At 41.4% G+C, this 27,002-nt stretch overlaps 2 protein-coding genes across 2 annotated transcripts in view; both read right to left on the bottom strand.

The window, feature by feature from the left end:
* Positions 1–4,360, bottom strand: part of LOC116837119 (solute carrier family 2, facilitated glucose transporter member 11-like) — a 25,924-nt gene extending 21,564 nt beyond the window's left edge. The window contains exon 1 of the mRNA XM_075059908.1: positions 4,337–4,360. Within this exon, the coding sequence (XP_074916009.1) occupies positions 4,337–4,360 (24 nt within the window). The remainder of the gene's footprint in view (positions 1–4,336) is intronic.
* A 5,627-nt stretch (positions 4,361–9,987) lies between these two features.
* On the bottom strand, positions 9,988–26,447 carry LOC116824314 (solute carrier family 2, facilitated glucose transporter member 11-like). The gene is made up of 12 exons (XM_032779501.1): positions 26,424–26,447; positions 25,768–25,866; positions 23,781–23,941; positions 21,971–22,095; positions 20,548–20,677; positions 20,200–20,348; positions 17,056–17,243; positions 15,012–15,122; positions 13,301–13,402; positions 11,543–11,618; positions 10,517–10,644; positions 9,988–10,185 (listed from the first exon to the last, which is right to left on the bottom strand). Exons 1-12 carry the CDS (start codon positions 26,445–26,447, stop codon positions 9,988–9,990), a joined length of 1,491 nt encoding a protein of 496 aa, XP_032635392.1.
* Positions 26,448–27,002: the final 555 nt, after the last annotated feature.

Here is a 27,002-nt window from a genome sequence, read left to right as displayed (position 1 = left end):
AAATAAAAATAGCTATTTCTGGGGTGCATAGCGGCAAGACTCAACACCTCTTAAGATCAGCCCCCAGACTAACCTCAGTGGCAGCTGAGGGCACTTAGCACTGCACAGGATGGTGGTAAATAAGTTACAGAATGAAGATCCTAGAGAGTAAACATCACAAGAAAGACAATGCTGATTTACTGTTTCTGAAACATCCTTCTGAGCTGCGTCTGTAGTAATTTTGAAATTACATTCTTTGTGGATGCTCAAAAGATGCTTCTGTAGATGCAATAAATGTTTCAAATATGAGAAGACTGAATGTTCCAAATCAAGGAATATGACTAGCTAAGTATTTTAAAGTGCTCTGGTACATCAGAATTCATAATGTAGCCTAATTACCTCATACTAATTGTCTGAGTCCCATTGCTGCATTCTTTTGTCCTTGTTTCTATTGCCTTCTCATGTTCAGGGTAACGACTACAAGATTGTGCCATGTTTGTCTTGAAAGGTGAAGTAGTCTAAAATTTAATAAAGATTAAAGTGTGTAATTGGGAACAGACTGCAATTGCACTAATAAGACTTTAATATGTACACCTCTACCCCAATATAACACTGTCCTTGGGAGCCAAAAAATCTTACCACATTATAGGTGAAACTGTGTTATATCGAACTTGCTTTGATCCGCCGGAGTGCGCAGCCCTGCCCCCCCCAGAGCACTGCTTTCCTGCATTGTATTCGAATTCGTGTTATATTGGGTCACATTATATTGGGGTAGAGGTGTATAAATGGTGGTTGCCTTCCTCTTTAATCTTCCTCTTCCTTAAGACACAAGAATAATTGTAGAAGTGGGTATTTGTGTGTTCTGATCGATTCCCTCCACAACTCTGCGCCTTTCTTTACCCCCACCCCCACCATGTCCAACAATCCAGATCCCTGTCAACCAGGCTTCAGGTCAGATTAAGATACTTAGATGTGCTCTGGTGAATGTGGTCATTTTGTCAATAGACAGGGAAATACATCCACACACAACCTGCTAGACCTCTTTGTTAGAGACAAGGTAGGTGAGGTAACCTCAGCCCACAAACTCCTCAGCAGTTCTAGAGGAAAGAGAAGAAATATGGCCTTTGGTCTATGCCAGAAAAGTTAACAAATCTAGTCTCTGGAGTTTGGGTTCCAAGATCAAGGATCCTTCACAGAGCACACACTGCCACCTACTCCCTTATGTTTATATTGAAGGAGTTCCATCTGAAGCACCTTTGCTTATCTTAACTCTGGCATTGCATACTGGGGAAAGTGGTGATCCTTCAACTAATCAGATCCTAGAGCATTAGGCACTTCATAAATTAAAAACAATATCTTGAATACCACCTGGACGTTTACTGGAATCTGATGAGATTAGAGAGCTCTGGTCTAAGTCTAATGTGCTCCCAACTTGCAGCTCCACTTAATAAAGAAGCGGTGGTACCCTGTAATAGCTTCAGCTTCTGAATGGTCCCAAGGTGTAGTCCTATCCAAATGCTATCAGACTTAAACCTGAGATTACGATGATCTATGCATTTGTAATATCTAGGTTCCTCTAGTGTAATGGTCTATAACCAGAAATGAAGCTCCCTGACTTATGAAAGCTCCAGCTAATTCAAAACATAGCAGACTACCTCCTCAGCAACGCAAGTTATTATCATGAGCCCTTCATGAGTGAGCTGGACTTCAGCGAGTTCATCAGCATGGATGTGGTGGAAGCAGCTGTGAGGGAAATGGCCAGCGAGGAGTGCATGCTGGCCCAGAGGAATCAGTGGGCCAAGGTGTTGTATCAATCAGGCAAGGTACTAACAAACTTCAACAGGACTTTATTTTTAAAGTGGAAACCTCTTTACCAAGCTGCTGCTGCACCCTCTGTAATTCTCACTCTGCCTCCTCAACTCCTCCCCCCACCTTCCTGTTTCCTGTCCTTTCAGACTCCCAACAGCCAGTGCTCCTAGTTCTAACAATTTCAAGCAACATCTAAACACCACACGAGGCAGCCTAGTGCTCAGAAGAGGAGGATGGGGACCTGGAGCCAGGGAGCTGTGTCATTGCTGTTGAGGCTCTGGCTTGGCTGTCTGCTGCCATGAAGTGGTGTCAGCTCCAGAGCCTGGTCTACCACTGGGGGAGACTGCTGGAGATGGAGAGCACTGTGTGTGTAGATGATTGGCTGGCCTTGGCCACAACAGAGCTAGGGTCCCCGCTGCTCCAGCTACATGCCTAGCATGGAGTTGTAGACCTCGGCTCCAGCTGTGCTGGGCTCAGCCCTGCTTTGACTCCTCCTGTAGGGTAGGAGGGAGGGAAGGACAGTGGGCCCTGCTCCTGCAGTGCTTCCCTCTGATCTGCACCCACCCTTCCCCTCACTTTGCCTGGCACAGGGCGGTGAGCTCCAGGCAGAAGGAGCAGCATAACAAGGTGAGCCCAGTGCCAGAGGGGCTGCCCACAGTGTGGGGAGGGGAAGGGCAAGGGGCTCTCAAGGGCTTGGTCACTGATGCTTATATTGTGTGTAGGTTGGACATGGCAGGGGCTAGGGGGAACACAGAGCAAGTGGTGTGTGGACACAAGGGGTGGTGGTATAGATCAGAGGAGACAGGAGCAGAGATGGAAGGGGTGAGGACAGACAATGTGGTGAGGAGGAGAAAGGAGGCTTACAGTAGTCTGGTCATTCCCTGGCGACGGGTCTCTATTTTTTTTTAAATACTCCCCCCCCCCCACACAAGTTATTAGGAATGCATCAACTCAATATGGTGCTTTCTTCACTGGCTCCCCATTGAATACCCAGTCTAGTTCAAACCCTCCCATGGAACTGGTCCTGGCTATGTTAAAGGTAATTTCACCTAGTATGACCATGGCTTGCTACAGCAGCTGTGTTCCACTGGAACAAACTGTTGACCAGTAGCGGGGGACTTGTGCCTGTAGGAGCTAGAACCTTCATGAGAACCAAAGCAAGACCATTGGACTTGTTACTAGACCAAATAGGAGAGGCTTGTAACCTCATCACATTCATAGATAAACTGAAAACCCACCTCTTTCCCCAAACCATTCCTGACAGGTATTTATCTAATCTCTTCTTAAACCCTCCAATGATGGGGATTCCACAACCTCTCTCTGAAGCCTATTCCAGTACCTAACTATCCTTATAGTTAGATTTTCCTAATATCTAACCTAAATCTCCATTGCTGCAGATTAAGCCTGTTACTTCTGTACCTACCTTTAGTGGATATGGAGAGCAATTGATCCACCACTCTCTTTATAATAGCGCTTAAAATATTTGAAGACTATCGGGCCCCCACTCATTTGTCTTTTTCAAGATGCAAAGTACCCAGTTTTTTAACCTTTCCTCAGAGGTTAGGCAGTCTAAACCTTTTATCATTTTTGTTCCTCTTCTGTGGACTACCTCCAGTTTGTTCACATCTTTCTTAAAGTGTGGCACCCAAAATGGACACATTACTCCAGCTAAGGCATTATCAGTCCTGAACAGTGTGGGACAGTTATCTCCTGTGCCTTGTATACGACGCTCCTGTTAATACACTCCAGAACGATATGAGCCTTTTTCACAACTGTGACATGTTAGCTTATACTCAGTTTCACTATAAACCCCCAGATCCTCTTCTGTAGTACTACCACCTAGCCAGTGATTCCCCGTTTTGGTTTTGTACATTTGAGTTTTCTTTCCTGGGTGTAGTACTTTGCACTTGTCTTTATTGACTTTCATCTTGTTGATTTCTAGTTCTATCTTTCAATGGCAGGCAGGAAAGAAAGAGAAATTAACATTTTGCCTCTTTGATGGCACCTGGACACAACAGATGCTAATATAAGTACCTAGGGTGAAATTCTTGCCCTAGTGAAATCAATGGGAGTTTTGTCATTGACTTTAATAAAGCCAGGATTTCATCCCTATATAGATAGAATAGCTAGTCCATCGTTTCAAAGTGACTTATCTCTGCCATCACAGGAAACAAGAGACTCCTGAATTTTTTTCCCTCGTAAGCTGGAGCAGTTTAGGAGCCATTTGGATGGTCAGAGAAGAAAGTGATAATTAGTCTACTAATGGTATTTGTTTGGAAAAACAAATTATCAAATACAGTCATTCTAAGTATGATATGATGAAAAGAGGCAACAGATTTCAGTGGTGATCAAGGGAAACAAGATTATTATTTGTATTATGGTAGCATGTAATAGCCCCTGTCACGGTCTAAGACTTCACTATGCTATATGCTTTACTAACATAGAACAGTCTAAAGATGTTGAATCTTTCCTGTTCTTCTAGTATTATATCTCTCTTTGGTCTGCTACTACTAAATAGAGCCCCTAGATTAAATGACCAGGTACTCACCAGGTCTGAGACACAGTTAGCCATCTCCTACAAAAGAGCTGATTGCTGTTGATCACGGACTCCTTCCTGTCAAAGGGATGAAGTGTGCTCTGGGCGTCCTTACTTGAATTATGCTGTCATACCAGTAGCGAGCTGGCACCATGTGATTCAAGTTAAATTTTACTTTCAAGGTTTTCAGTTACCTAAAGTCTATTTCAGCTGTTGTACACAGTTTAGAAGGGTTGGATTAAATATTTGAACCAACAGTTATGTCCAGTCCAATCAAATGCAGTGGTCTTCTTGATGAGGAACTTTTTTTCCTGAATACTCACGGATTGGGGGAGGAGGGAGCAAGTTAGTGTAGGCCTAAATTCTAAACAGGATTCTGTTTATCATAACTTATTTTGTCTTCAATATAAATTGAAAATTAGCTCTGAGTTGTTAACTGGCGGAAGTGGAGGATGTCCTGGATGGAATTCGGACACTGAACTTTAGGACTTTTGATATAAAAATGAATAATTCTGTCCCAATAGCTCTGCTGTGAATTGAAGTACCCTATAAATTAATAATTATGTAAGAGAATAGAATTGTTTCACCAGTTTAGCAGTGGGCACAGTCCTAACCAGCTCTGCATCTGGATATCAGGGTCTACCAGCTAAGCAATCAATACCAATTGAATTTTCTTTTTTGGGTTTTTTTTGACTAAGATTCATTGTTTAATAGTCTTCCTCCAACTTTTGCTGTTTGCCTACCTAATTCTTTTTTTTAGCTCTGTCTCCCTGTGATGGGATGAACAAACCCTGCACTGGTGAGGTGAGAGTTAAGGAGATGCTCTGAACACAGGAAGCCATGCCCCTTCGCTCCTGCTGGACGGAGTGGAGGGAGAGTTCAAAAGGGAGCAGCTCAGTTCAGTCTAGGCTGACCAAGCAGGTAGGCAGTTGGGTGCTGCAGCCTCCTGTGGAGAAGCCGCTGAGGCTTCAAGTAGCCAGGACTGAGCCTCACAGTCAAGCTGCTGGCGGCCTTCTCTAAATCCACAGGCACTAAATACAACTCCTTGTATTTCTCCTTCAATATTCAGAGTGAAAACACTGCATCCAGTGCTGAGCTTCCTGGAATAAACCCAAATTCGTTATTGCTTACTTGAAGCTCCAGCTCCTCCTGAAGTGTTTTCTCAATAATTCTTTCTGGCCATTTCATCGTGTGACTCAGTAACTTGATGGGTCACTAATTACTATGTTCTTGCACATCTCCTTTAGGCTTGAAGATCGGGACCAATGAGCTCTTCCTCCACTCATTGGGCATTTCCTATTCACTATAGTTACAGTTTGTCAGTCCCCTGAAGATCAAACTGGAGTTGACCTGGTTAGTCATTCTAGCTATGAGTACAGGCTATTACTTAGCATCCATAGTTCCACATGATGCTTATCTTCATATGCTGATTGCTCCACAGTACCTCTTGTTCAGTTTCTCCCTTCAACCCTATATTCCAGTACTATGCTATCTTTCCCCGTCTTTCTTCAACCCCCAGAGTTTTTACAAAACTCATTGCAGTTGTAGGAGTTCACCTTTGGAAGTACAGTTATTCACTAGATAGTCTGGGGCAGTTCTTACTTAGAAACAGGAGCAGCAGTATTCCTAACTTTAAATCTCTTCCTGATGCTAGGTCTGATCGTGAACCTTGGCAAGTTTTCTGGACTCTACAGAGAAACTGATTTACCTTGGAATTAACTTCCACACAGACCTTGCAAACAGCAAAGCTCTTCAAAATGGGAGTTCCAAGCTCCACAGTCGTATTCCCTTCACCAAGGAATACAATTCCTTGGCTTTCTTGCATCCTGCCTCTAGGTGGTCCTCTGGCTCCACTTCTGGCTTCAGCTCCTATATTGTTTCTTCTGTTAGTTGTAGCCAAGCAGGAACAAAACTAGGGGGTTCCAGGACTCAGATATATTAGATAATCTTTCTGCCTAACCTTTCTCTGGATTGTTCTAAGAACAAACATAAGCCTCTTTTGTTGTGGCTCAGGAGAAATGGTCCAGCTCTGAGTTAAGGTTTCACGTAAATGCTATAGAGCTAAGACCTATAAAAAGGGTCTTATTTGTGTTTAGAAGAATTCTTTTAGGCAAGCCATGGTTGGTCTAGAATGGCAATTTTTTCATGATGGACTATTAATTATTGTTTCTTAACTGATAAAGATGAATCAGACTCCAGGGCTCTCTTCCTATGAAGATGTTCTATGAATGCATTTCCTTTTATTGTACCGTCTCTGCTATGCTGTCATTGCCTGCCTGCCTGCCTGCCTGCGTATGCCCCTTTTTTTCTCCAAGGGGATTTCTTAGCATGACGTGGGAATCTTCATGAAATAATGCTGACAGATTCAGCAGTCATTCCTGTGAGCATGTATTTGTGGTATTGTTGAATGATGGTGAGCATGATGCGACATTGTACCTCTGGTTCAGTTTCTATTGAGTGGCATCTTTCCTTATACAGAAATGACAGGGTAGCTTTGCCACATGGGCTCATTTTGTGACTTCTGTATGAAACAAACTTACTACTTTTTAACATTGGGGTAGTCACGAGTGATTTTATATTTGCTTGGTATGATTGTATTTTGCTCCGTTATATGTTTTGAAATTCACTTTTTGTTCATTTATTTTCAGCACAACAAACCAATCTGTTATGGAAACGTCCTCTGTGAATTATAAAAGAACCCAACAAAGCTCTTTCTGTATCTTCATAATCATCAGAACTTTGTCCTCCAGTTCTGGGTCAATGAATGTATTTTGGTTTGCACTACTTTATGAAGAGAGTAACTCACTTCTGCAGACCTTGTGGTCTTGTTGTATGATTGACATGGCTATCCTTGTGCTTGGACAACTTTTGTGTTTAAATTACCTCCGCATTCATTGAAAACAAATCTGATCTCACCCTTTTATTCTGTTTGTGCCTCAGTATGCATTTTTAATTAGATACCCTTCAGTTTTACTACTTTAATAGTTTAATTTAACATTAATTTGGGAAACATCATTTTCACTATTCCTGCTAATAACCACTGTTCTTTGCAAAGTCAGTTCCATTTATTGTGGTTGTCTGGTTTTAACGTGGTTCTCAGTAAAGTTGCAAAGTTTCTCACAGCATGAAAAAGTGACCAATAGCATTATTCTCCTGTCTGACTTTTTTCTGTGTCTGCAACTCTACCCATAGCGGTGGCTCTTGTCCCCCACAGGGCTGTTCCTGACTCCCTGCTCCAGGCATTGTGACCTTGACCACCAGATCACAGTACTGCTCAGGTTTAGCTCACCTGAATCTCTATTGTGTTAAGTGGTAAAATTCACACAGAATCATAACAGGGTTGGAAGGAACCTCAGGAGGTCATGTAGTCTAACCCCCTGACAGATTTTTGCTCCAGATGCCTAAATGGGTCCCCTCAAGGACTGAACTCTCAAGGCTGGGTTTAGCAGGCCAACGCTCAAACCACTGAGCTATCACATGACTTACCCTTACTGCGTAGGTCTTTAGCAGGGGTAGGCAACCTATGGCACACGTGCCAAAGGCGGCATGTGAGCTGATTTTCAGGGGCACTCACACTGCCTGGGTCCTGGCCACCAGTCTGGGGGGTTCTGCATTTTAATTTAATTTTAAATGAAGATTCATAAACATTTTAAAAACATTATTTACTTTACATATAACAATAGTTTAGTTATATATTATAGACTTATAAAATGTGACCTTCTAAAAGTGTTACAATGTATTACTGCCACGCAAAACCTTAAATCAGAGTGAATAAATGACGACTTAGCATACCACTTCTGAAAAGCTGCTGACCCCAGTCTATAGCATGGTCTCACTAGACACCTGATTTCTTTTAAAGAAGATTTCTTTCATATTTTTGAAACTTTTGAGAATTGTCTAGTTTGTAGTCCCCTTCATGCTTCCACCGGAGCATAGTGTAGATTCCCAGTGCTCTGTATTGGCTATGCACAGTAATGTGGTGTATTTCACCCTCAGGAAGGAGGGGACAATGTGCCATATTGGTGGTTCTTCCCTTCTAATAGATTTTAGGACATTTATGTGGCTTTTGGTTATTTTCATTCCCTCTGAACCTAAAACAGGAAGGGAAGATCAGGCCCTTTAACATTTAAATATACTGACATTTATGCTTACCCAATTCATTATTGAGTCATTCATGACATATATAGCAAATGCATTGACAAGTGTATTTTGTGCTATTCCCATCATCTGAATACACGTTTCTTAGAAAACTACTGCCAAAACGTGCATTTTTCAGAACTGACCTGTGTTCCAAACATCAGTTCCAGTCAGTTCTCTTGTTAATGTTCCACAGGCTGTTGTTCACTTGCTGGTGAGAATACTCTGAGTAACTGAGATCAGGGAAGTGACTCAGCACAGAGTTGCTCATGGAATGTCGTTTCATGCCATTCTCATACATTTCCAAATGTTTTTGTATTGTCTATATTGAATTAAAATATTTTCAGTAGGTCTGACTGGAAAACAAGAATTGTTTCTTAAAAAATTGAGGTTTCAGAATTTTATTTTCATTTCAATGCAGAAGGAAAAAAAGATCTTTTCAAATGCTTTGCAAAAAAAAAAAAAAAAAAAAAAAAAAAGAGAGACAGACCTCAGAATAGCTAGTAGCCCAGTGGTAGGTGAGTGCCCCTACAATAGGGCACCTAGGTTTAAATCTCTGTCTCCATCAGTGTCTTTCCTTGTCTGGCCAATGAATATTTAACTATTTATACAAAGTTGAGCAGCTCCAACAAAATGAGGAGAGAGACTGACTCTATAGCTCAGTGATTAGAACATTCATCTGGGATACAGAACACCCAGGTTTGAATTCTTGATATAGCCCATTGAGGAGGGCATTCTCCTGGTATGTTGGAAACCCAGGTTCAAATCACTGTGGAAATCTCATCCTGGACCTGATAAACCTTCTCTGCAAATGGGTATTTTCTCTCAAAAAAACATTGTCAGTAAAATCCTGCCCAGCCCTTATTGTCAGTGACTAGACAAGGTTTAGAATGGTTGGATTAAGTGCATAAGCAAACAGTTGTGTCTGACCCAGTCCAATCTGAATTGTAGGATAGGAAAAATGATGATACTTCAGGAATACAAATGTAAGTGATATTCTGTTGGTTTTAACATCATTTGACTCTCCGATTCAGTGTTGTCTATGAGTTACCCATTTGGGATGAAAGTGTGCTCCATCGACATGGTTACTGAGCCATAGGACAGCACAGTCAAAGTGACCAACAGGGCAACAAATTCAGGCATATAAACCGTCTTATTTATTATCTATAATGTTATATATTGCAAAGCCAAATTGTCTCAGTGTCCTTACATGGGCAGAAATAAGGTTTGGGTGACTTTCCAAGTATGCAAGTACACATTTGATTTGTTTTTTGTAAACTGGAATCTTAACATGAAATGCACATTGCTATGTAACTGATGGTGGTGTCCATTAGATACTGAAAGACACATGTGTTATAGAATCACATGGGGTGATCTTCTATAAAGTCTGTTTGCACAAAGAAATTAATATGGAATATAGAATAATATTTAATAAAATATTAAAGCTAACACTCTTTTTTTTTAATATTCATTTGCATGTGACACCATTTTCTGTCCCTTTAAGAAATTAATCCTCTTCTGTCCAGTCATAACTTGGTACATTTGTCAGAGGGATTCTCTCCCATGGCCTGGGCACATTTCTTCCTGAAATTTAAATTATTGAATGCCTCTTTAATTTCCATGACTGATTTGCCTTTTGTTTCTGGAAGGAACCTGTAGATAAGAATCCATGAGATCGAAATGAAGCCCACAAAAATGAGGAAGCAGAAGGTACCGAGGCTTTTCTGAAAACCAAAAGAGAGAGAAAATAAGTTAATTCTCTTCCCTGGTTAGCCTTGACTGTTATAGTTTGGGAATTTTTAAAGAACATATCTTAATTTCAAATGGTGATCTGAATGGAGCAATCCCACACTCTTCACCTCAGTGATAAGGGTTGAGTTCTGTGTTAAGGCATGTCTACTCATGGCTAGGAAGCAAGAATGTTATGGTTGTTCCAAAACCCAGGATTCCTGATATGCCGGTGTGTTTTGATGCCATTGCTTTGGCACAGAAATATTCTCCAATTTTTTTTTAAATCAGGCCCCCTCAAGAAGAGCTCAATTTAGATTCACTTACCACTACGTATGGGAAAATCATCCCAATCACATAGAGGCCTACCCAGTGTAGAGACATGGAGATCACTAATGCGGATGATCTCGATGACTGGGTGAAGAGTTCAACCATGACTGGGAATGAAGCTCCAGCTGGAAAGGAAAAGATTTCTCAGACTAATAATTAAATAGTAAAAAATAAATGCTTGTTCATTTTTAAGCTAATTTAAATCCAGTGAAGTTTTAGTGTAAAGTTTACAGATATTAGACTGGATTCCAATTTCACACCAGTTTTAGACTGAGATAACTCCATTGACATCAGTGACATTACCACTAGTTTACACTGATCTAAGTAGGGGGAAAAAGAATCAGAGGCATTAAATTCTAATAGTCCATGCACAATCAGTAGTATTTTTAGTGGTAAGTTCTTTTTTCAGTCTTTCCTACTGGAGGAACTCAGATTTTTTCATTGGTAAACTTTCTTTTTTGATCAGTGTCACTTGCAAGAACTTTTCTGGTTTAATTTTTATTGCAGTAAATAGTCCAGCTCCTAACACTGCAGAAGTTATGGCAGTGTAACTTAAAGGTGTGATCCAATCAAAGTCATGCTACTAACATTCACATATAGCCTTTATATTTCATATTTGACCTACAGTGAGATTCTTAAGAGTGTATAGTTAGTAGAATTAGCTTCCAAAGAATACCTCCATTGTAAGAGTGTTTCCCAGTCAACATAGAGGAGCTAGAATGGCTCTAGACTGTGTCAGCCCCCAGTGTAGGGAGCGTATTGGGAAAGGAAGAGACGTGGCTAGAACATGCTGCCAGAGTGGCTATTAGGCCATTCCCAAGGGTGATGGGATGAATAGTAATACTTAGTATTAATCTGAATACCAAACGTTGGCTATAATTCTGCAAAATATTATAAATATTTTAAATTTATATTATGCTGAATTTAATTTGTTCAGCTATCAGTATATAGTCCCTTCATGTTAGTATATTTAGATGGTTCATTCTTTTTCCAACCTCTTTCTCCTCACATCTATGTACTAACCTGGTCCAGCTGCAAAGATGAGAATGAACAGGAAAATCAGAGCAACACTGCAGTAGGGCATCCAAAAGAACTGATGCTAAAGGGGAAGACAAAGGGACAGTAACCGTGTTTGTTAATACCTTAATAGACTGACGTGGTGATTTCCTGCCAGCATGGTTTGGAGGACCTTAAGGCAGTGGTCCCCAACCTCTTTGCGGCCAGCAGCACATTCATGTTTTCAGAAGAGTGGGATGGGCACCAACAATTTTTCAAGACTTATTTTGTATTTGTACATTAAATAATACAAAAAACATCATATTTAATATTACATAATATATGAATGCAGAGAAGCCACGAGGACAGAGAACACCGGTGCCCACAGCCCCAAAGTACTCTGTCCCCAGAAGGCGCGGGCCCTGGCTTCTCACCCCTGCTGGACACTAGGCAGGTGCCGCGTCTGCTGGAGCAGGGCTGGCTCTAGGTTTTTTGCCCCCCCAAGCAAAAAAAATTTTGGCTGCCCCCCACCCCAGCCCTGAGCTCTCCTCCATCCCCACCAGTGCCCTCCCCAACATGCACCCAAATGCACATGGAAGGCATAGGGACTAACCTTCAAACCTTGTACCCAAAAAGAGATGGGGATCTAGTAAAGAGGGTTCAGGCAGAGGAGCGGGTGGGGGGGGGCTTGGGAGCTCTACACTGGCAGAGAAGCAGGGTGTGATGTACTCATGGAGGAGGAGGGTATCAGGAGGGTTGTGAAAGAAGAGGTGCAGGGGAAGGGGAAAGTGCGGGAGGAGAGGTCTGGGGGAGGGTACAAGAGGAGAGGTGCAGGTGAAGGGAGAGTACAAGGGGAAGGAGTTTGGTGAAGGAGCGATGGGGGGAGGTACAAGTGAAGAGGCTGCGAGCGGGATGGGGGGTGCAAGGGCTGAGAGGGGCAGGCGCTGACAGCTGCTTCCCTAGCCCCATGCAGGCAGAGTGGAAAGGATGGACATTGACCCCCAGGTGCCCGAGGGGGTTCCGCGGCGGGGCAGTATCCTTGGCTGCCCCACTTGGAGCCGGCCTCTGCCTCTCCCCACCTCGGCACTGTGAGGGCCTGGGGCAAGCAGCGTGGGGCTGAGGCAGGGGAGGTGCGCAGTGGGCTGGGTCTGGGGGCAGGAGTGAGCAGCTCCCTGGGAGCTTGGGCTGCCCATCCACTCGACCCATCAGCGCGCAAGCTGGGATCCGTGCCCCCCGCCCAGCCCGGCGGCGCCCTGCACAGCCCACTCAGGCGGTGAAATGCCGCGCCGCCCTAGGAAGACTCGGAGCAGCAGCAGTGGTGGTAGCGGTGGCGGCAGCAGGACCCCTTCTCCCTCCCTGCATCCCGGGTCCCACTTCTCTCCCTCCCCGGCTCCTCACACACTCTGGGACCCCCTCTTGCCGCTGCAGCCTGGGCAGGGACAATGCTCTGGCTCTCCAGCGGCAGGGTTCTGGCCAGGGCCGGCTCCTGGCTTTTTACTGCCCCAAGCAGCCCTGGAGTTTTCTGTCCTCGGCAGGCGTGGGGCCGTGGCTTCTCTCCCCTGCTGGGCACTAGGCGGGCACTGTGTCGGGGACCACTGCCTTAAGGAGTCTCAGACTAAAGATAATTTTCTCTCCTTTTTTGGAGATGACTGTTCTGAAAGTCACAAATAGAACATTTAAGAACTAACTGAATGAGTGCTATAGATATTGTTTGTTCTTGTAGACAAGAATCCCAACTAGGGAAGTTATCGGTAAAGGACACAAAGAAAGGGAATGTTTATTTACCTGCAGGGAGAGAGTTGTTGTGAGGAGTATGAGTATCAAAGCCATCAGTCCATATCCCCCCAACAGCAGCATCCTTCTGCCAAACTTATCAATGATGAGGCTCTGAAGGACACACAATGCAAAAGTGGTAGTCAGACACTAAAACTACCTTTCCTATTTGTCTCTTGTATTGGTATTCTTCACCAGGATTCATCTGTCTTGCGTGTAATAGGTCAATGAGCTCATAATCAGGTTCCAGACTTCACTGGGCTTTTCTGTATCCTACCGTTATATTTTGGTGAGGGATGCTGGCATATGCCCTTCTGTCTTTTTCCTCTTCCTGTGTGTGACTTCCCATGTAGTCCCTGCCAATATGAAAACTAGAGCTGTTCAGGAAAAAAAATTCCCTACCAAAAGTTTCAAGGAAAATGTGTCAGATAATCACTGTGACTCAATAAGCTATTTGACCTCATCAGGAAAATCTCCATTCTGAACACAGTATCTTGCTTTGCTGCCTCAAAACTGCCTTAATGGCTAGAGGTTGCCTTAATGGGTGAAGCTAGACAATTTTAGATTCGAAAAAAGGCACAAAGTGCTAACTAACTATTGGAACAATTTACCAAATGTTGTGACAGATTTCCCATCACTGGAAATGTTTAAATCAAGAGCGGATGTCTTTCTTAAAAGATATGCTGTAGCTGAAACAAGAATTAATTCAGGCAAGTCCAATGGCCTATGTTATGCAGGAGGTCAGACTAGGATTACAGTGGTCCCTTCTGGCCTTGTAATCTATGAAAAACGGTACTAGTAATCCCATTGTGCCAGCAGCTCTTTCTTGTGCAGAACCTCTCTCTTCTCTAGTTTTCACAGATTCCAATTGTTTTTCTACCAAGTTCCTAATGGAACTGGCAGTTGATGTCCCTCCCAAGTGAAAGAAGACATGGAACAGAAATGATGTCCTTTTCAGAAGCCCATTCTGCTCTTCCTGTTGTGTAGATGCCTCCCTACAACTCCTAGAAAGGTGAATTCTATTGAATGAGCTCTCTTTGAGTAAACACTAGGTGGGATCATGGGATGAGCTAAGTATGCAAGTGAAAAGATTGTCGGAGATAGAATCAGGGGTACATATCCTGAGGTTAAGAGGATCGAGAGGTCTGGTCCTCACCTCTGCCTCAATTCTGCTTTGATCAAGAACTTAAACTCAACCTTCTAACGGGCCCATAGTAAAGAGTTGAAGTTCCTTTACCTCGTCTTCTTTTCACTTGCCAAGCTTCACCGTATCTCTCAGTGAGCTCCCCCTATTTTGTAGATGTTCCAGTAAATTGTGTTACTACCAGCTGGGGCTGCAATGTCTTTTATGGATCCCAATGCCAGAGCTTTTTTAAAACTTATAATTTCCCTCCATTGCACTGTCGCTAGCTGAGGTCCTCCAGTGAGAGCAATAGTGGAAGCACTAGTGTAGACAAGACTCTAGTGTCTACTGGTGTTTTATTCCATCATGTCTTCTGAACTTGCTTTGACTCAGGTCAAATCACATGGAGATAGAAATGCCGGCACCTTATCTATACTCGACTAGCTGATGCAGTCAAAGAACAGGTGAGAAGCCTACTACTTCATATTGGAAAATCCTTTTGCAGAAATAGACCCTCCCTTTTCATTGATTCAGCAAACTATCCACCACCCTGGTTATGGAAATTTTACATATGCCAATTCCTACTGCAATGTGACTTACACACATTATGGCAGCGCAGAACTCACAGGTCCCAGTTCCCAGAGTTATGTAGGGGATACGATCTTGAGTAAATCCAGCTGTGTGGAACACATCAAAGGCGTAGAAATAGATCTGGAAAATGTAACAAAAGAAAGAGGTTATTTTTTAAAAAATCACTGAAGCACACCTGTGCAAGACTGGTTATGAGTCATGGGCCAGGTAGCAGAGAGAGTGCTTCTCACCCACTAACCTGGTTTGTACTTAATAGTCTAGTTAATATTGAGCTCTTACTCTAACATTTATGTGAAGATGTTTACATGGGAACAGATTTTAATAGTATCGGTGGAAGATTAGTTACCTAAAGAGCTTTCCAACTTTGTGGACATACTGAAAGTCCATTACTTTGCCAAATCACAAAATCAGGAGCTGGGGAATTACAGGCTGCTTGAGTATTTTTGGCTCAAGATAGTAATAGAAAAATATTATGATCCTAATGCATGTTTAACCTCCATTCTGAGTTGTGTAAACTTTGCCTGTCTTTGTAAGGCATAATCCTTGCACTCCCAGTGTTAATGGAAAATTGAGAATCAGGAGAAAGGAATTGAAGAGTCAAAACCCCTGCCCTGCTTTCACGCACAACTCTCCTTGAAATTCAGGAGAGTTGCGGGTGAATGAGGTGAATAGGACTGAGTCCCAGACATTCAAATGCAGACTTGCAAAATGTGACAGATTCCCATAGTGCAAGTGCACAAAGCCTACTATCCTTTGAAAGACTATAGAACAGATTCTCAGTTGGTATAAATTGATGCAGCTTCATTGCAGTCAATGGAGCTGAACTGATTCACAGCAACTGAAGATCTGTTCCAATTTTTCTGGCTGCAGAAGGAAGAAAAATTGTATCATTAACAACAATAATAATAAAAATGGGGCAGCAGCAGTTTAAGGTCAGGTGGGTTTCATGAAGGCTTTGTACCATAGCTGCAGTGGTCTTGGAGATTTTGAAGGGGAAAAAAAAAAAGTTAGTGGAACAAACCAATGGAGCGTTATGATGTTGAAACACAGAACTCACGGTGCTCAATGGTCTTGAAGACTTACACAGGAACATAAATATTGCCATGTTGGGTCTAACTAGCCTGGTATTCTTTTACTGATAGTGGCTGATAGTAGTTTCTTCAGAGAAAGGTGCAAGCGTTCATTTGGGTATATCTCACAAAATCAGTTCCATGCCACTGCAGGGGCCTTGGTGCAGTTTGATGCCTCCTATTCTCTGCCTGTAGCATGCAATAGTTTAGTCTCTGGAGGATGATTGTAATACTTAAATTTAATCCAGGTTCTTGGTTCAGTGTAGAGGTAGCTGGGTGGGGGGAGGGGGTTAGTGGCCTGTGGTGTGCAGGAGATCAGACTACATGATCTACTGGTTCTTCCTGGCCTTAAACTCAGTCTAGGAATCCCTGTAATGGACAATTATGGTATAAACTGCCTGTAGCAAAAGATTCTCCCTAATCCCCAGTGCTTAGGTGCTGACTTTGTCCTGAAGCATGAGGGTATATATAACTCTATAAATTACAAATATACATACTGAACTGAGGCTGTTTTATTTGTCCATATAAATGTCAAGTTATTTTTCAGTCCTACTAAACTCTTGGACTAAGTGATATTATGTGGCAATGAATTGAGTGCATTAATTATGCATTTTTTAAAATACAGTGTAATCCTTTTATCAGTTTTAGATTTGTTGCCTTTCAAATTCATTTTTCACTCTTCCTGCTATTAAGTGTGCATATTGTAATGGACTTCCCCTCCCATTAGCTGGATTGTTGGTGGGTGTGGTTTGAAAGTGGCTAGGGGACTGGAAAACGTAACATATGCTTTGTTGGACTGTGTAGTTGTCTGCACCTTTAGGGGAGGTGGGTGCTGTTGTGTCAGCACTTTGGCTGCATTGAAGTTTGTGGAATCTTTAGACTATGTGAGCTCGCCTCATATCTTTGAATACACCTGGTATTACAATATGTTGCTTCCTCAGTGGTGATTTATAATAACGTTTAAAGCAAGGAGACTACTTAACTGCATTGATACCATTAAGTTGCATGCTAACACCAATGATGATCAGTAAACACAACTGACATCGCAAGGATCGGTCTTTTAGGAGTTCCAGGACATTCATGGGTTCAATTTTTTTCATTGTAGCCTGCTCCTTCACCATATCATCAATTGCTCCTTGATGATTCCCTTCACCCCAAAACTGCTTCAAAGCTGTAAAGGAAAAACTCTCAAAATTATTGGAAAACAAACAGATAAACCCATTAAATTTGTTCACTGATGTTTTCACCAGACTTCCAGTCCTTTATTAACTTTATTAACAGTGGATTCATTGGGGTGTCCATGCATGGCCATTGATCAATTAGTTAGAATCCTCTCTTCTTTTAGGTGCTGAGAGAATCCAGATCTTTTGAACTTGGGTTGGAAGCAGAGAAAAAGGGAGGAGGGAATACTAGATCTGTGACATCAACCACCTGTAGTATGGATTAGGCTATGTAATATATAGGTAGGTGGGCATCAAACAACCAGTGATCTCTTCAGCATCATTTACTTCCTGCACTTATAGTGGCTGCTACCAGAATCAGTAACTATTATTAATAATATCATTGGACCAAAATAAGATGTGGAACTATGTAAATCTAAAGCAGTCCAAGTTTATAACAATTTAGAATCAACTCCATTAGACTCTCACCCACATCCAATGTATAAATTACACTCCTTATACATCACCTCTGAATTTGTGCCACTGAATCTCAGAGAATCTGAGTTGGTATAACTTATACACAAGGAGTGGGAAGAGATGGAAAAAAAATGCTTATAGGAGGGTCAATCTCATTAGATTTAAATTAACATTAAGGGTACTCCCTACTTATTCATACCTTCTTTCATCTTCTTGATGTGTATTATACACCGTTTTAGACTCTCACAGTCAGAGAGATGGGGCCAAACTGAGAAATGATGTGTAAAGATGTGCAATATACGTCAGTAAATAGATTGAGTTTCAAAGAGTCTAATTTTCTCCAAGGGAGTGTGAGCAGAAATCCGAAATGATGTGTACATTAGGCCTCCTTAAACTAATTTAGTCTCCCTTAAACCTACTTACACGTGTTGATGTCTAAGGGTGTTTAAATTGGTCTACTTTACACATGGAGGGAGCTGGAAATACAGTGACTTACACTAGACTCATCTCTGAATTCGGCTTGCAGTCAAAGTTTTTCTTGACATTTTTTTAACCTATCATTAAGATCTTAATGATATAATCTTAGAAATCTTAATTCTGTAACATTGCTTGTAGTGAAAATAGAACCCTCAAAAATTCACCACAGATCTCCTATTTTATAAGTATAAGGAAAAATGTGGTAATTTTTGTGGTAATGTCTTTCATAATTTTTTTCTTTTTTAATGGCAACCCTTCAATAATCACAGGTAAAATGCTCTCAGTTCTTGGTATTCAAATATCTGTAGATGATTACCATGTTCCCAGTCTCTGCTTAGGTATTTCTCAGCAAAATTGTATATTTTATCACTTTTGATCTTTCTTCAAACACTCCCGCCCCCAGTCTGTCATTTTTGTTGCTCTTTTCTGTACTCCTTTCAGTTTGTCAGTATTTCCTGGTGTTGAGATATTCAGTTTTGCAAATCGTATTCATTGAGTAGTAACACCAGGACCAGATGGAGTAGAGGGTGATTCCTTTCAGCTTCATAATTTAAAGAGACAGCCCTCCCCCCTCCCTGAGCCAGAGCACGTAGCAACCACAATATCTTGCTTACTGCACCACTATCATCCATATGTCTCTTTTGGCATTTCTTTATTCACTGTTGAATTAGTATTTTCCACCACAGGCTATATTAACATATAATTCTCCCATGTTGAATCTATTTTTATTTTGCACCAATATTTCTAAACTTTTAGACCTTCTTTACTATTTCTTTGTGCTCACTGGTATTCAGAACGCTAATAGGGTATTCTCTCCAAATCTCTTCAACTTGCTGTCCCTCAACCTCCAGATAATTAAGGAAGATATTAAATAGCTAATCTGTTCATCCATCCACAACTGATCTATTGTTCCATATTCTAATGCATATTTGTCAATGTATGCAGTGAATAAGTCAATTACTCAATCCATCAGTCAGTTTTTATGTCATTGTTTGATGGATTGCTCCACCATACTCTCTATTAAACCCATCCATTGCCCTGTCACTCTTTAATTGAATCAGTACATACAGGACCATCCTTTCAGCCATCCACACTTCAGCTTAAGTGAAGATACACATCAACTTTGTTCCCTGTCAGGTGTTGATACTGTCAGCAGCTGTCCTGTTTTAGGAGAAATGTGGATCTCTGACCTTTTTCTGTTCCCTACTTTCCAGCAGCTCCTCATTTAACAATATCTTTTCTGCTCCCTTTCACAATCTCCACACTGTTCGTGTGAGAGCCCTTTTCCTTCCATTTCCTGCTGTCTGAAATTATCTTCTCTTACTTCTCTGCCTCATTCATTTGCTTTTCTTTTCAAAAGTCATTTTAAAATTTTTTTGCTTCCCTATGCCTGTTAGTTTCTCTCTTCCTCTGTTGTTGGCTTTATCATCAAATTCTTTAGCTTATCTAGTGTCTATTAGGATAGTATTTTTGGGATACTATTAATATGAAAGACTATACAAAATAAAGGTGACTAATTTCAGCTGGCTTAAAGTGTTTAATTTTAAATAAATTCATTCATATTTCAGTCGATTATAGTTACTACCTATTAGTTGTGCTGTGCAATGTTATTGTTGGCTAGTAGTTTAGACAGATAAATATTATACCTTCTTAACAAGAAAAAGTTACTGCTCAGAAAACACTCAGGGATCAGATCTGTTCAGTAGTAAGATACCATTCTTACCCTGTCACTTTTCTGACTATAACCACAACTCAGCATAGCATTAATGTTAATTTCTGAACTAGTTCTATATCAGAGTAAAGAAATGATGGCCACTAATTTTAATAACAATGTTAACCCCCACAAAAACTTGCATCTGAACTGTCCTGATGACAGCATTAAGAAAGTACAGTGTTCAAGTGCTATTTTCTTTCTTCAAAATGGTGTGGAATCCTTTCCTCTTCCAAGATTCTAGCTTAAGTAACTGGACACAAGCTAGAAAAAAAGCAGAGAGTTAAGGTGGTCCATGTTACCTTCCTGGCAGCCTTCCTTATCTCCCTTTTGCATCAGGAGGTAGGGTGGAGACTCAGGGAAGAATGGGAGAGTGACCAGCTGCACCGATGCTGCGATTCCACCGACAGCCATCAGTAAAGGCCACAAGGATTCAGTTCCTAAAAGTTCACTAGAGAGCATAGATTAAAACAAGACCCAAAAGAACCCCAAACAGTTCTGGGAAACTTACCAAATGTTTTTGAGTGATAAATGGGGAGACTGAATTAAACTATATGGGATAACAGTGGATAGATAAAGAATGAATAGAAAGATACCCCCCACCTGCGGCCCCAGAAATTTAGTTGTGAAGATAAATACATTTATTTTACCTTAGTCCTGCAATTTGCCCTAAGCATTTCCCCATGTTTACAAAAAGAGAGAGAGTGGCAGTTGTAAATCCACGCAGCTTCTTAGGGGAAATTTCTGCCAAATACTGTCCATGTAAACAGCAACTCAAACCTTGAATAGGGGAAAAGAGGGAGGGGAGGACAAGTTTGTTTTAAAAGAAGGAAAATGTAACTGAAGTCCCACTGAAATTAGTGGGGTTTGCTATTAACTTCAGTGGAAGTAGGATCAGTTCTGTGGCTCCATATCACAAACCAATGTTACAAGTTTCAGAGTAGCAGCCGTGTTAGTCTGTATCCGCAGAAAGAACAGGAGTACTTGTGGCACCTTAGAGACTAATAAAGCCAAACCGGACAGTCTCTACGCAAAAGAATAAATGGACACAAATCTGACATCAAGAATCATAACATTCAAAAACCAGTGGGCGAACACTTCAACCTCTCTAACCACTCAGTGACAGACTTGAAGGTGGCAATTTTGCAACAAAAAAACTTCAAAAACAGACTCCAAAGAGAGACTGCTGAACTTGTATTAATATGCAAATTAGATACAATTAACTTAGGCCTAAACAGAGACAGGGAATGGTTGGGTCATTACACTAGTTGAATCTATTTCTCTATGTTAAGTTCTTCTCACACCTTCTATGGGTCATCTTAATTATCACTTCTCTTCCAGTTGGTATGCATACTTCCACATTTTCATGTTCTCTGTATGTATAAATATCTCCTGTCTGTGTGTTCCATTCTAGGCATCCGAAGAAGTGAGCTGTAGCTCACGAAAGCTCATGCTGAAATAAATCTGTTAGTCTCTAAGGTGCCACAAGTACTCCTGTTCTTTTTAATGTAACAAGGCGGATTCTTCTGTCTGAGTGGAAATTAAGAAAGATCAAAACCATTTTTAAAATAAAAAAATAGGGTGAATTCTGGTTTACTCTTTAAAAAATAGGAAATCTAACTGAAGTTGTTCCTGTGTAGTCAGACTGAGATGTAATTTTGATAAACATACAGAGGGATAAAAGATATAAGAGGCAAACCATTTCAGTCTGGGCAGGATACAGTACAAAGTGAACATTTTATTTACTTATTATTTGTAAGCCTGCAATATTTTTGCTGTCAGCTTTATTGCATATTTTTTAAATTCACTCTTCCAAGGTGTTTTCCCTTAGCCTGGAATATTATTATGCGGAAAATAGTCTCAAGCAATCAAATGCATTTTCTCATTTCTCTCCCTTAACCCCTTTATCCCATATCCTTTGGATTATCATCTTTTCTCTTTCACCCTATAACAACTTATTGACCTCTTTCATTCTGACACTTAGGAATATTGATCCTGCCTTGGTTTACAGCCTTGCAAAACCAGGGGGATCCCAACTGATTATTATTCAGGTAGAAATCAAACACAACCTACCTATATATAAACCACAAAGGAAACGTCCAATCAAAATCATCTCAAAGGACTTTGCCATCTTACTGAAGCCCCAGAAAAATGCAGCTGCTATCAGGAGCAGGTTATTGAACGTTAGACATTTCTTTCTGTAACAGCACATAAGAGACTTTCATAAAACTGGCAGCATCATCATTCTTGCTTTCCCCAAATACCCTCTTTTTATCCTCTGAATATACAGATATATAGACTTTATCATTGAATCAAGAATTTGCAAGTGGGACCTAGCAGTTGCTTATGCCATGCTGTTGAGTCATTACTTAAATTGATACCGAAATTGGTGTGATCTAAGCATAAAGTGGACTATTCCACTGTAAATGGGAGCACTTCAGTCAGGTAAAGCAGAGGCTATAATGAAAATTTTGAAATACTATTTCTTCAAAGATACTCATCCCAACAGACCTCCCACTCATGTATCTGTGCTGTTTGGTGGGAATTCTTTAAGTTCTGAGATTTTGGTTTCTCTAAGGGTTTCTAGCACTATCCCTGCAGAGGAACTCCACAGTGCTCTCCTAGACAGTTTCTTTCTGAACACAGTTTGTGAAGGAGCTCCTCTGGAGATTGTTTCCCTGCTGTTCAGCCGCACTACAGCCTAGCTGTTTTTGGACACATCCCCTACAGTTAAAGTGTCTGTATCCTTTACAAGTGTTCGAATGTCAGCCTTCTTTATTTAAAAAGAAAAAATATCATGGAACTTACTCATACCTGGATTAGGTCACCAACAATCCTGGCAACACCCATGACTTCCACACCACCTCAAACATTTTTTGTTTCATCTTCATTTTTATTGGTGCTGTCTGTGCTGATTAATGACCCTCATTGAAGCTAGCAGCTATGCTGTGTCAGTGAACTTTGACCCATTCTTTTCTTTGGCCTTTTGCTCTTTTGTGCCTCCCTCCTCCACTCTTCCTCTTATGCCTTGTAAGTGAGAAGAATCCCAGCAACTTCAGGAAGCATTCTTAATGCAGTCAGATCTCATTTCCCAAGGACATGCACATTTAGCCAGCTTTTGAAGGAAGAAGGCTAGGGATGATTTACACCCGGTTGCCTTGGGTGTATGAGTCCTCAATATTATCTAGTAGGGACTGTAAGATCTGATTGATAGAAATTCTTATGGGTGAAAGAAGGCCGGTACGGTGTACCAGCAAGAAGCCAGTACCAGCCCATACGCAGCTGATGTTAAAGCGCTGCTGCAGGGCTGCCAACGGGGGGTGGGAAGGGCAGCTGCCCCAGGCTGGCGATTTAAAAGGGCCTGGGGCTCCCAGCTGCTGCTACTGTGGCAGCAGCCGGAGCCCCAGGTGGTATAGGCCAGGTAGTGAGGATGGGCTGGCTGGGGGAGCCGAGGCCCAGCCCCTTCAAGGGGCCCAGAGCCAGGCTTCCATATCGGTAAGAATTTAATGTTAGTTTCACCCTTGGAAATTCTGTACAATTGACTATCCCCCTCAAGGATGCACTAAAATTGAACAGTATAATGAGGCATCCATCAGAAAATCCATCTCCTGGGGGAAAAAAGACATGTGGTCTATACCCCTGGATGAAAGGAGAGATTTTTATATTAGATACTCCCTGACACTCATTCATCCTAGTCATTCTGAATCTGAGAGTTCAGTTTTTCTTACTTTTAAAATGTCATGGTAATATTCTATATTCCTTCCAAAGGACTATTCTAGACCGTTCTTCCTTTCTGTAGGGACAATTGTCTCAAAGCCAACCACAATTTTTCTACTTTGTTATAGACTACAGTTTTTAAAAGTGCTTTTTACTTGATACAGACTTTCCATATTTTGCAGACAGGTATCTTGAACTGATGGATCCCAAGAATCCCCCAATGCTAAAGGCAGAGACAATGAAAGACCATAGTAATGTGAGGGTCTGATCATCGATGACAGAGTGGTATCGCTCTTGCCAGGTGTCATTGATGAAGTTCTTGATGTACTAGAAAGAAAAATGGGGGGGTAGAGGAGGAGGAGTTTCATTATCCATTATCCCGATTATAGGTGTGACAAATATGATAATATCTTGCACAAACCTTACTGAATTAAATAAAACTTTATTGAATTAAGTTGAAGTATTTTAGGAGATCAGTCTATTAATGCAAATGTTTATGTACTATTGAGGGATTATATGCATTTCTATGGAGCTGGGGCACCACAGCCCAGGAACTAAGCCCTGGGGACCACAGCCCTGGGAACTAAGCCCAGGAACTAAGAATAGTCGGGTCTAATTAGATCCATTCACTCAGGTTGTAACACCTCCAATGAGCTACCACCACCTCGAGAAAGGCTTGCATATACTGATTTAAACTGTCTTGTGGTCTTCTTTCTGATCCAGCAAATAGACTGGATCTCAAGCCCAAGGGGATCCCCGATCTTTATGGAAGGGTTGAGAGGACTTTGGGCTACTGAGGTCCCATAAGACTGAAAATTCTTGTTCTGAGCAAAAACATTTGCATTTTAGTGATGAATGAGTGACCACAGGAAAAAGTCCTTTGTGAGGTTTGAAGAACTGTTCACCTGCCAGTGCCCTTGTTGGAGTTGGGGTGATCTCTGGTAAGCTTATTAATATGCATGTAGGTGCTTTTATTGTTTTAATGTATTGTCTGTAATGCTTTTATCTTAAGAATAAGCGTGCTTGCTTATAAAGGGCTGTGTGGTAACCTGTAACTGTTGGTGATTACAGTGTTGTTAGTCTCTGAAGACAAAGCAGAAGTGCCGATGCTGGTCGTGTAGGCAGTCTGCCTTGCTGGGGGGATATCATGGTCAGCGGCAGCTCCAGGCACCAGTGCTTCAAGCGCGTGCCTGGGGCAGCAAGCTGCAGGATGCACCCTGCCGGTCCCTGCAATTGTGGCAGTCAGGCAGCCTTCCGCAGCTTGCCTGCAGGAAGTCCACCCATCCCGCGGATTCGGTGGCAATTCGGTGGCGGGTACGCTGAAGTTGCAGGACTGGCGGACCTCCCACAGGCAAGCTGCTGAAGGCTGCCTGACTGCTGTGCTTGGGGCGGCAAAAAAGCTCGAGCCGCCCCTGATCTTGGTGTAAGCAGCGGGCTGTGCAGCCTGGAAATATTTTGGCCAGGAGGGAGAGAGACACGTCTCTATCAAAGAGAGATGATGCCTGAGGAGTCGGGACCCTAGACTGGGTGCCCTTGCTGGACCACAGAGGGAGATTACAGATGTAGTTGCCCTGAACTGTGACAATAAGGTCTTTTATTATATCTAAAAATTCTAATTTAGAAAAAAAGTTATAGTGTAAGTTGAACCAATTCTTTCCATATTCTGAATTATCCTCCTTCAGTTGAAGTATTATAATGAAGTTGGTATGGGAGATGAAGGCACTTCATTAGCTATAATAGTTCAGAGCTCAGACTTTAATTTGTACATTGAATTTCACTCTGTATGTTTGCTCCTTTCATGTTCTATTCATTATAAGAGACACTTATGCATCAAGGCCCATTTGAGACTCCCAATAGTAGGGATACATACAATGAAATAGACACTTTTTAAAGAGTAGCAAATCACATGAGCCTTCACCATCTAGTAAAAGTCTCTAGTGCAGGTAGTCTCCTGTTCCTTTACAAATATCCATGATCCTTAACAAATTCTGCTAAGCTGTCATCCTTTGGAGTTTTACAAACTATTCTTACTGTTCTTCATGGACAGAATGAGAAGGGAAGGAGTTGAGGAAAGAATTTCAAGGTGTCTTGAAGAACATCCTGAGGCCAGAACCTGACACTATGTATTTAGCTGTAGAGGATGCTGTGCTTACCATGGAAGGAAAGCTGATCATAGAAACTTGGAAGCCATATGAGAAAGTTCCACCAATTCCCAATACAAAAATCATTAGAAATAGTTTCCTATACTGAACCTGGAAGATAGAAGACAAGTTTTTGGTATTCAGGGTGTTCTTGCCGCCTCATCCTTGCACATACAAAATTCTTAGAAATATTGTATTAACAGGGGATTTGAACAACAAATCATGCCTTGAAATGCTAGACTATATCCTTAAAAAGCTCTTTAAATTAGAGGGATGTTTCTCACTTAGAATGTAAGCATTCTTAAGCTGCATGTGACTGTCAAATATAGGTATTCAGACCTCGAAAATACAGTATTTACTTTTTATTTTGTTTTCTAACTTTGGGTCACTAACTACATTCAAATGAATAACTGAACATTCTTTACTGATTGCATATCCCTGAAAATAGGATAATATAAATTTAGAATAATAAAATATTGGGAACAAACAGTGTCAAGTACCACATTTACTTTTCTGATTTTGGGGAAAAAGTGTTAAAATGACTAAATTATTGAGTTTGATTGTCGCTCTAGAAGTACAGGAAGTTCTCCTTTTTCCCTGCCACCCTGCTGGATTTTTAGATATAAATGAGAAGTACTTGGTACATAGATAAATGACAGAGAACTCACCAAGTCTGAGAGAAGGCTACCCATCGTCAGGGTAAGAGTGTTCTTAGCTCTGTGTTTGTTTTGTGTAAGGTCTCTTGAATTAGCAGTCTGGTTGCAGTCATTCCTCACTTAAATTGTATAATCCAGGCACTAAAAGAAGCTTGTCTGTTTGGATCAGTCAAAGTTCAGTTTGACTTTGTACTGTTTGCTTTGCATTATTTTCTTTCATGCCCATTGGATAAGGTTCAGAACACTTAAAATCTATCTGTGTTCATTCTGTTATTCAGTATCCTCTTGTAGGGAGATATTTCTCTCCAGCTAGGAAAGTGTGTAGAAAGTGAATGTACATAGACTAAAAATTACAAAATTAATTGTATGCCTATAAGTGGTAGCTGTTAGTATTGGATTTGGTTTAGGAAATGGTTAATCCTGGAAAGAGACAAGGTGGGTAAGTTAATATATTTTATTGGACCAGATTCTGTTGGTGAGAGAGACAAGTTTTTGAGCTTACATAGAGCTCTTCTGCAGGCCTGGAAAATATACTCGGGGCTTGTCTACACTTAAACCACTGCAGCAGCTACTCCGCCTCCCTGAGATGCA

The sequence above is a fragment of the Chelonoidis abingdonii genome, chromosome 22 (assembly GCF_003597395.2).
Source record: "Chelonoidis abingdonii isolate Lonesome George chromosome 22, CheloAbing_2.0, whole genome shotgun sequence".
Taxonomy (NCBI): Eukaryota; Metazoa; Chordata; order Testudines; family Testudinidae; genus Chelonoidis; species Chelonoidis abingdonii.
The sequence above is the reverse complement of the archived record's forward strand: the minus strand, read 5'-3'. Positions and strand labels throughout refer to the sequence as shown.

Bases quoted from the DNA above. Each gene is read 5' to 3' on its own strand.
- LOC116824314 (XM_032779501.1), bottom strand. From the start codon at position 26,447: ATGGGTAGCCTTCTCTCAGACTTG. The intron at 23,942-25,767 runs GTAAGCACAGCA...TTTTCTTTCTAG, and splicing joins TGATCAGCTTTCCTTCCATG to TACATCAAGAACTTCATCAA. The intron at 20,678-21,970 runs GTAGGTTGTGTT...CCCCTATTCAAG, and splicing joins CCTTTGTGGTTTATATATAG to GTTTGAGTTGCTGTTTACAT.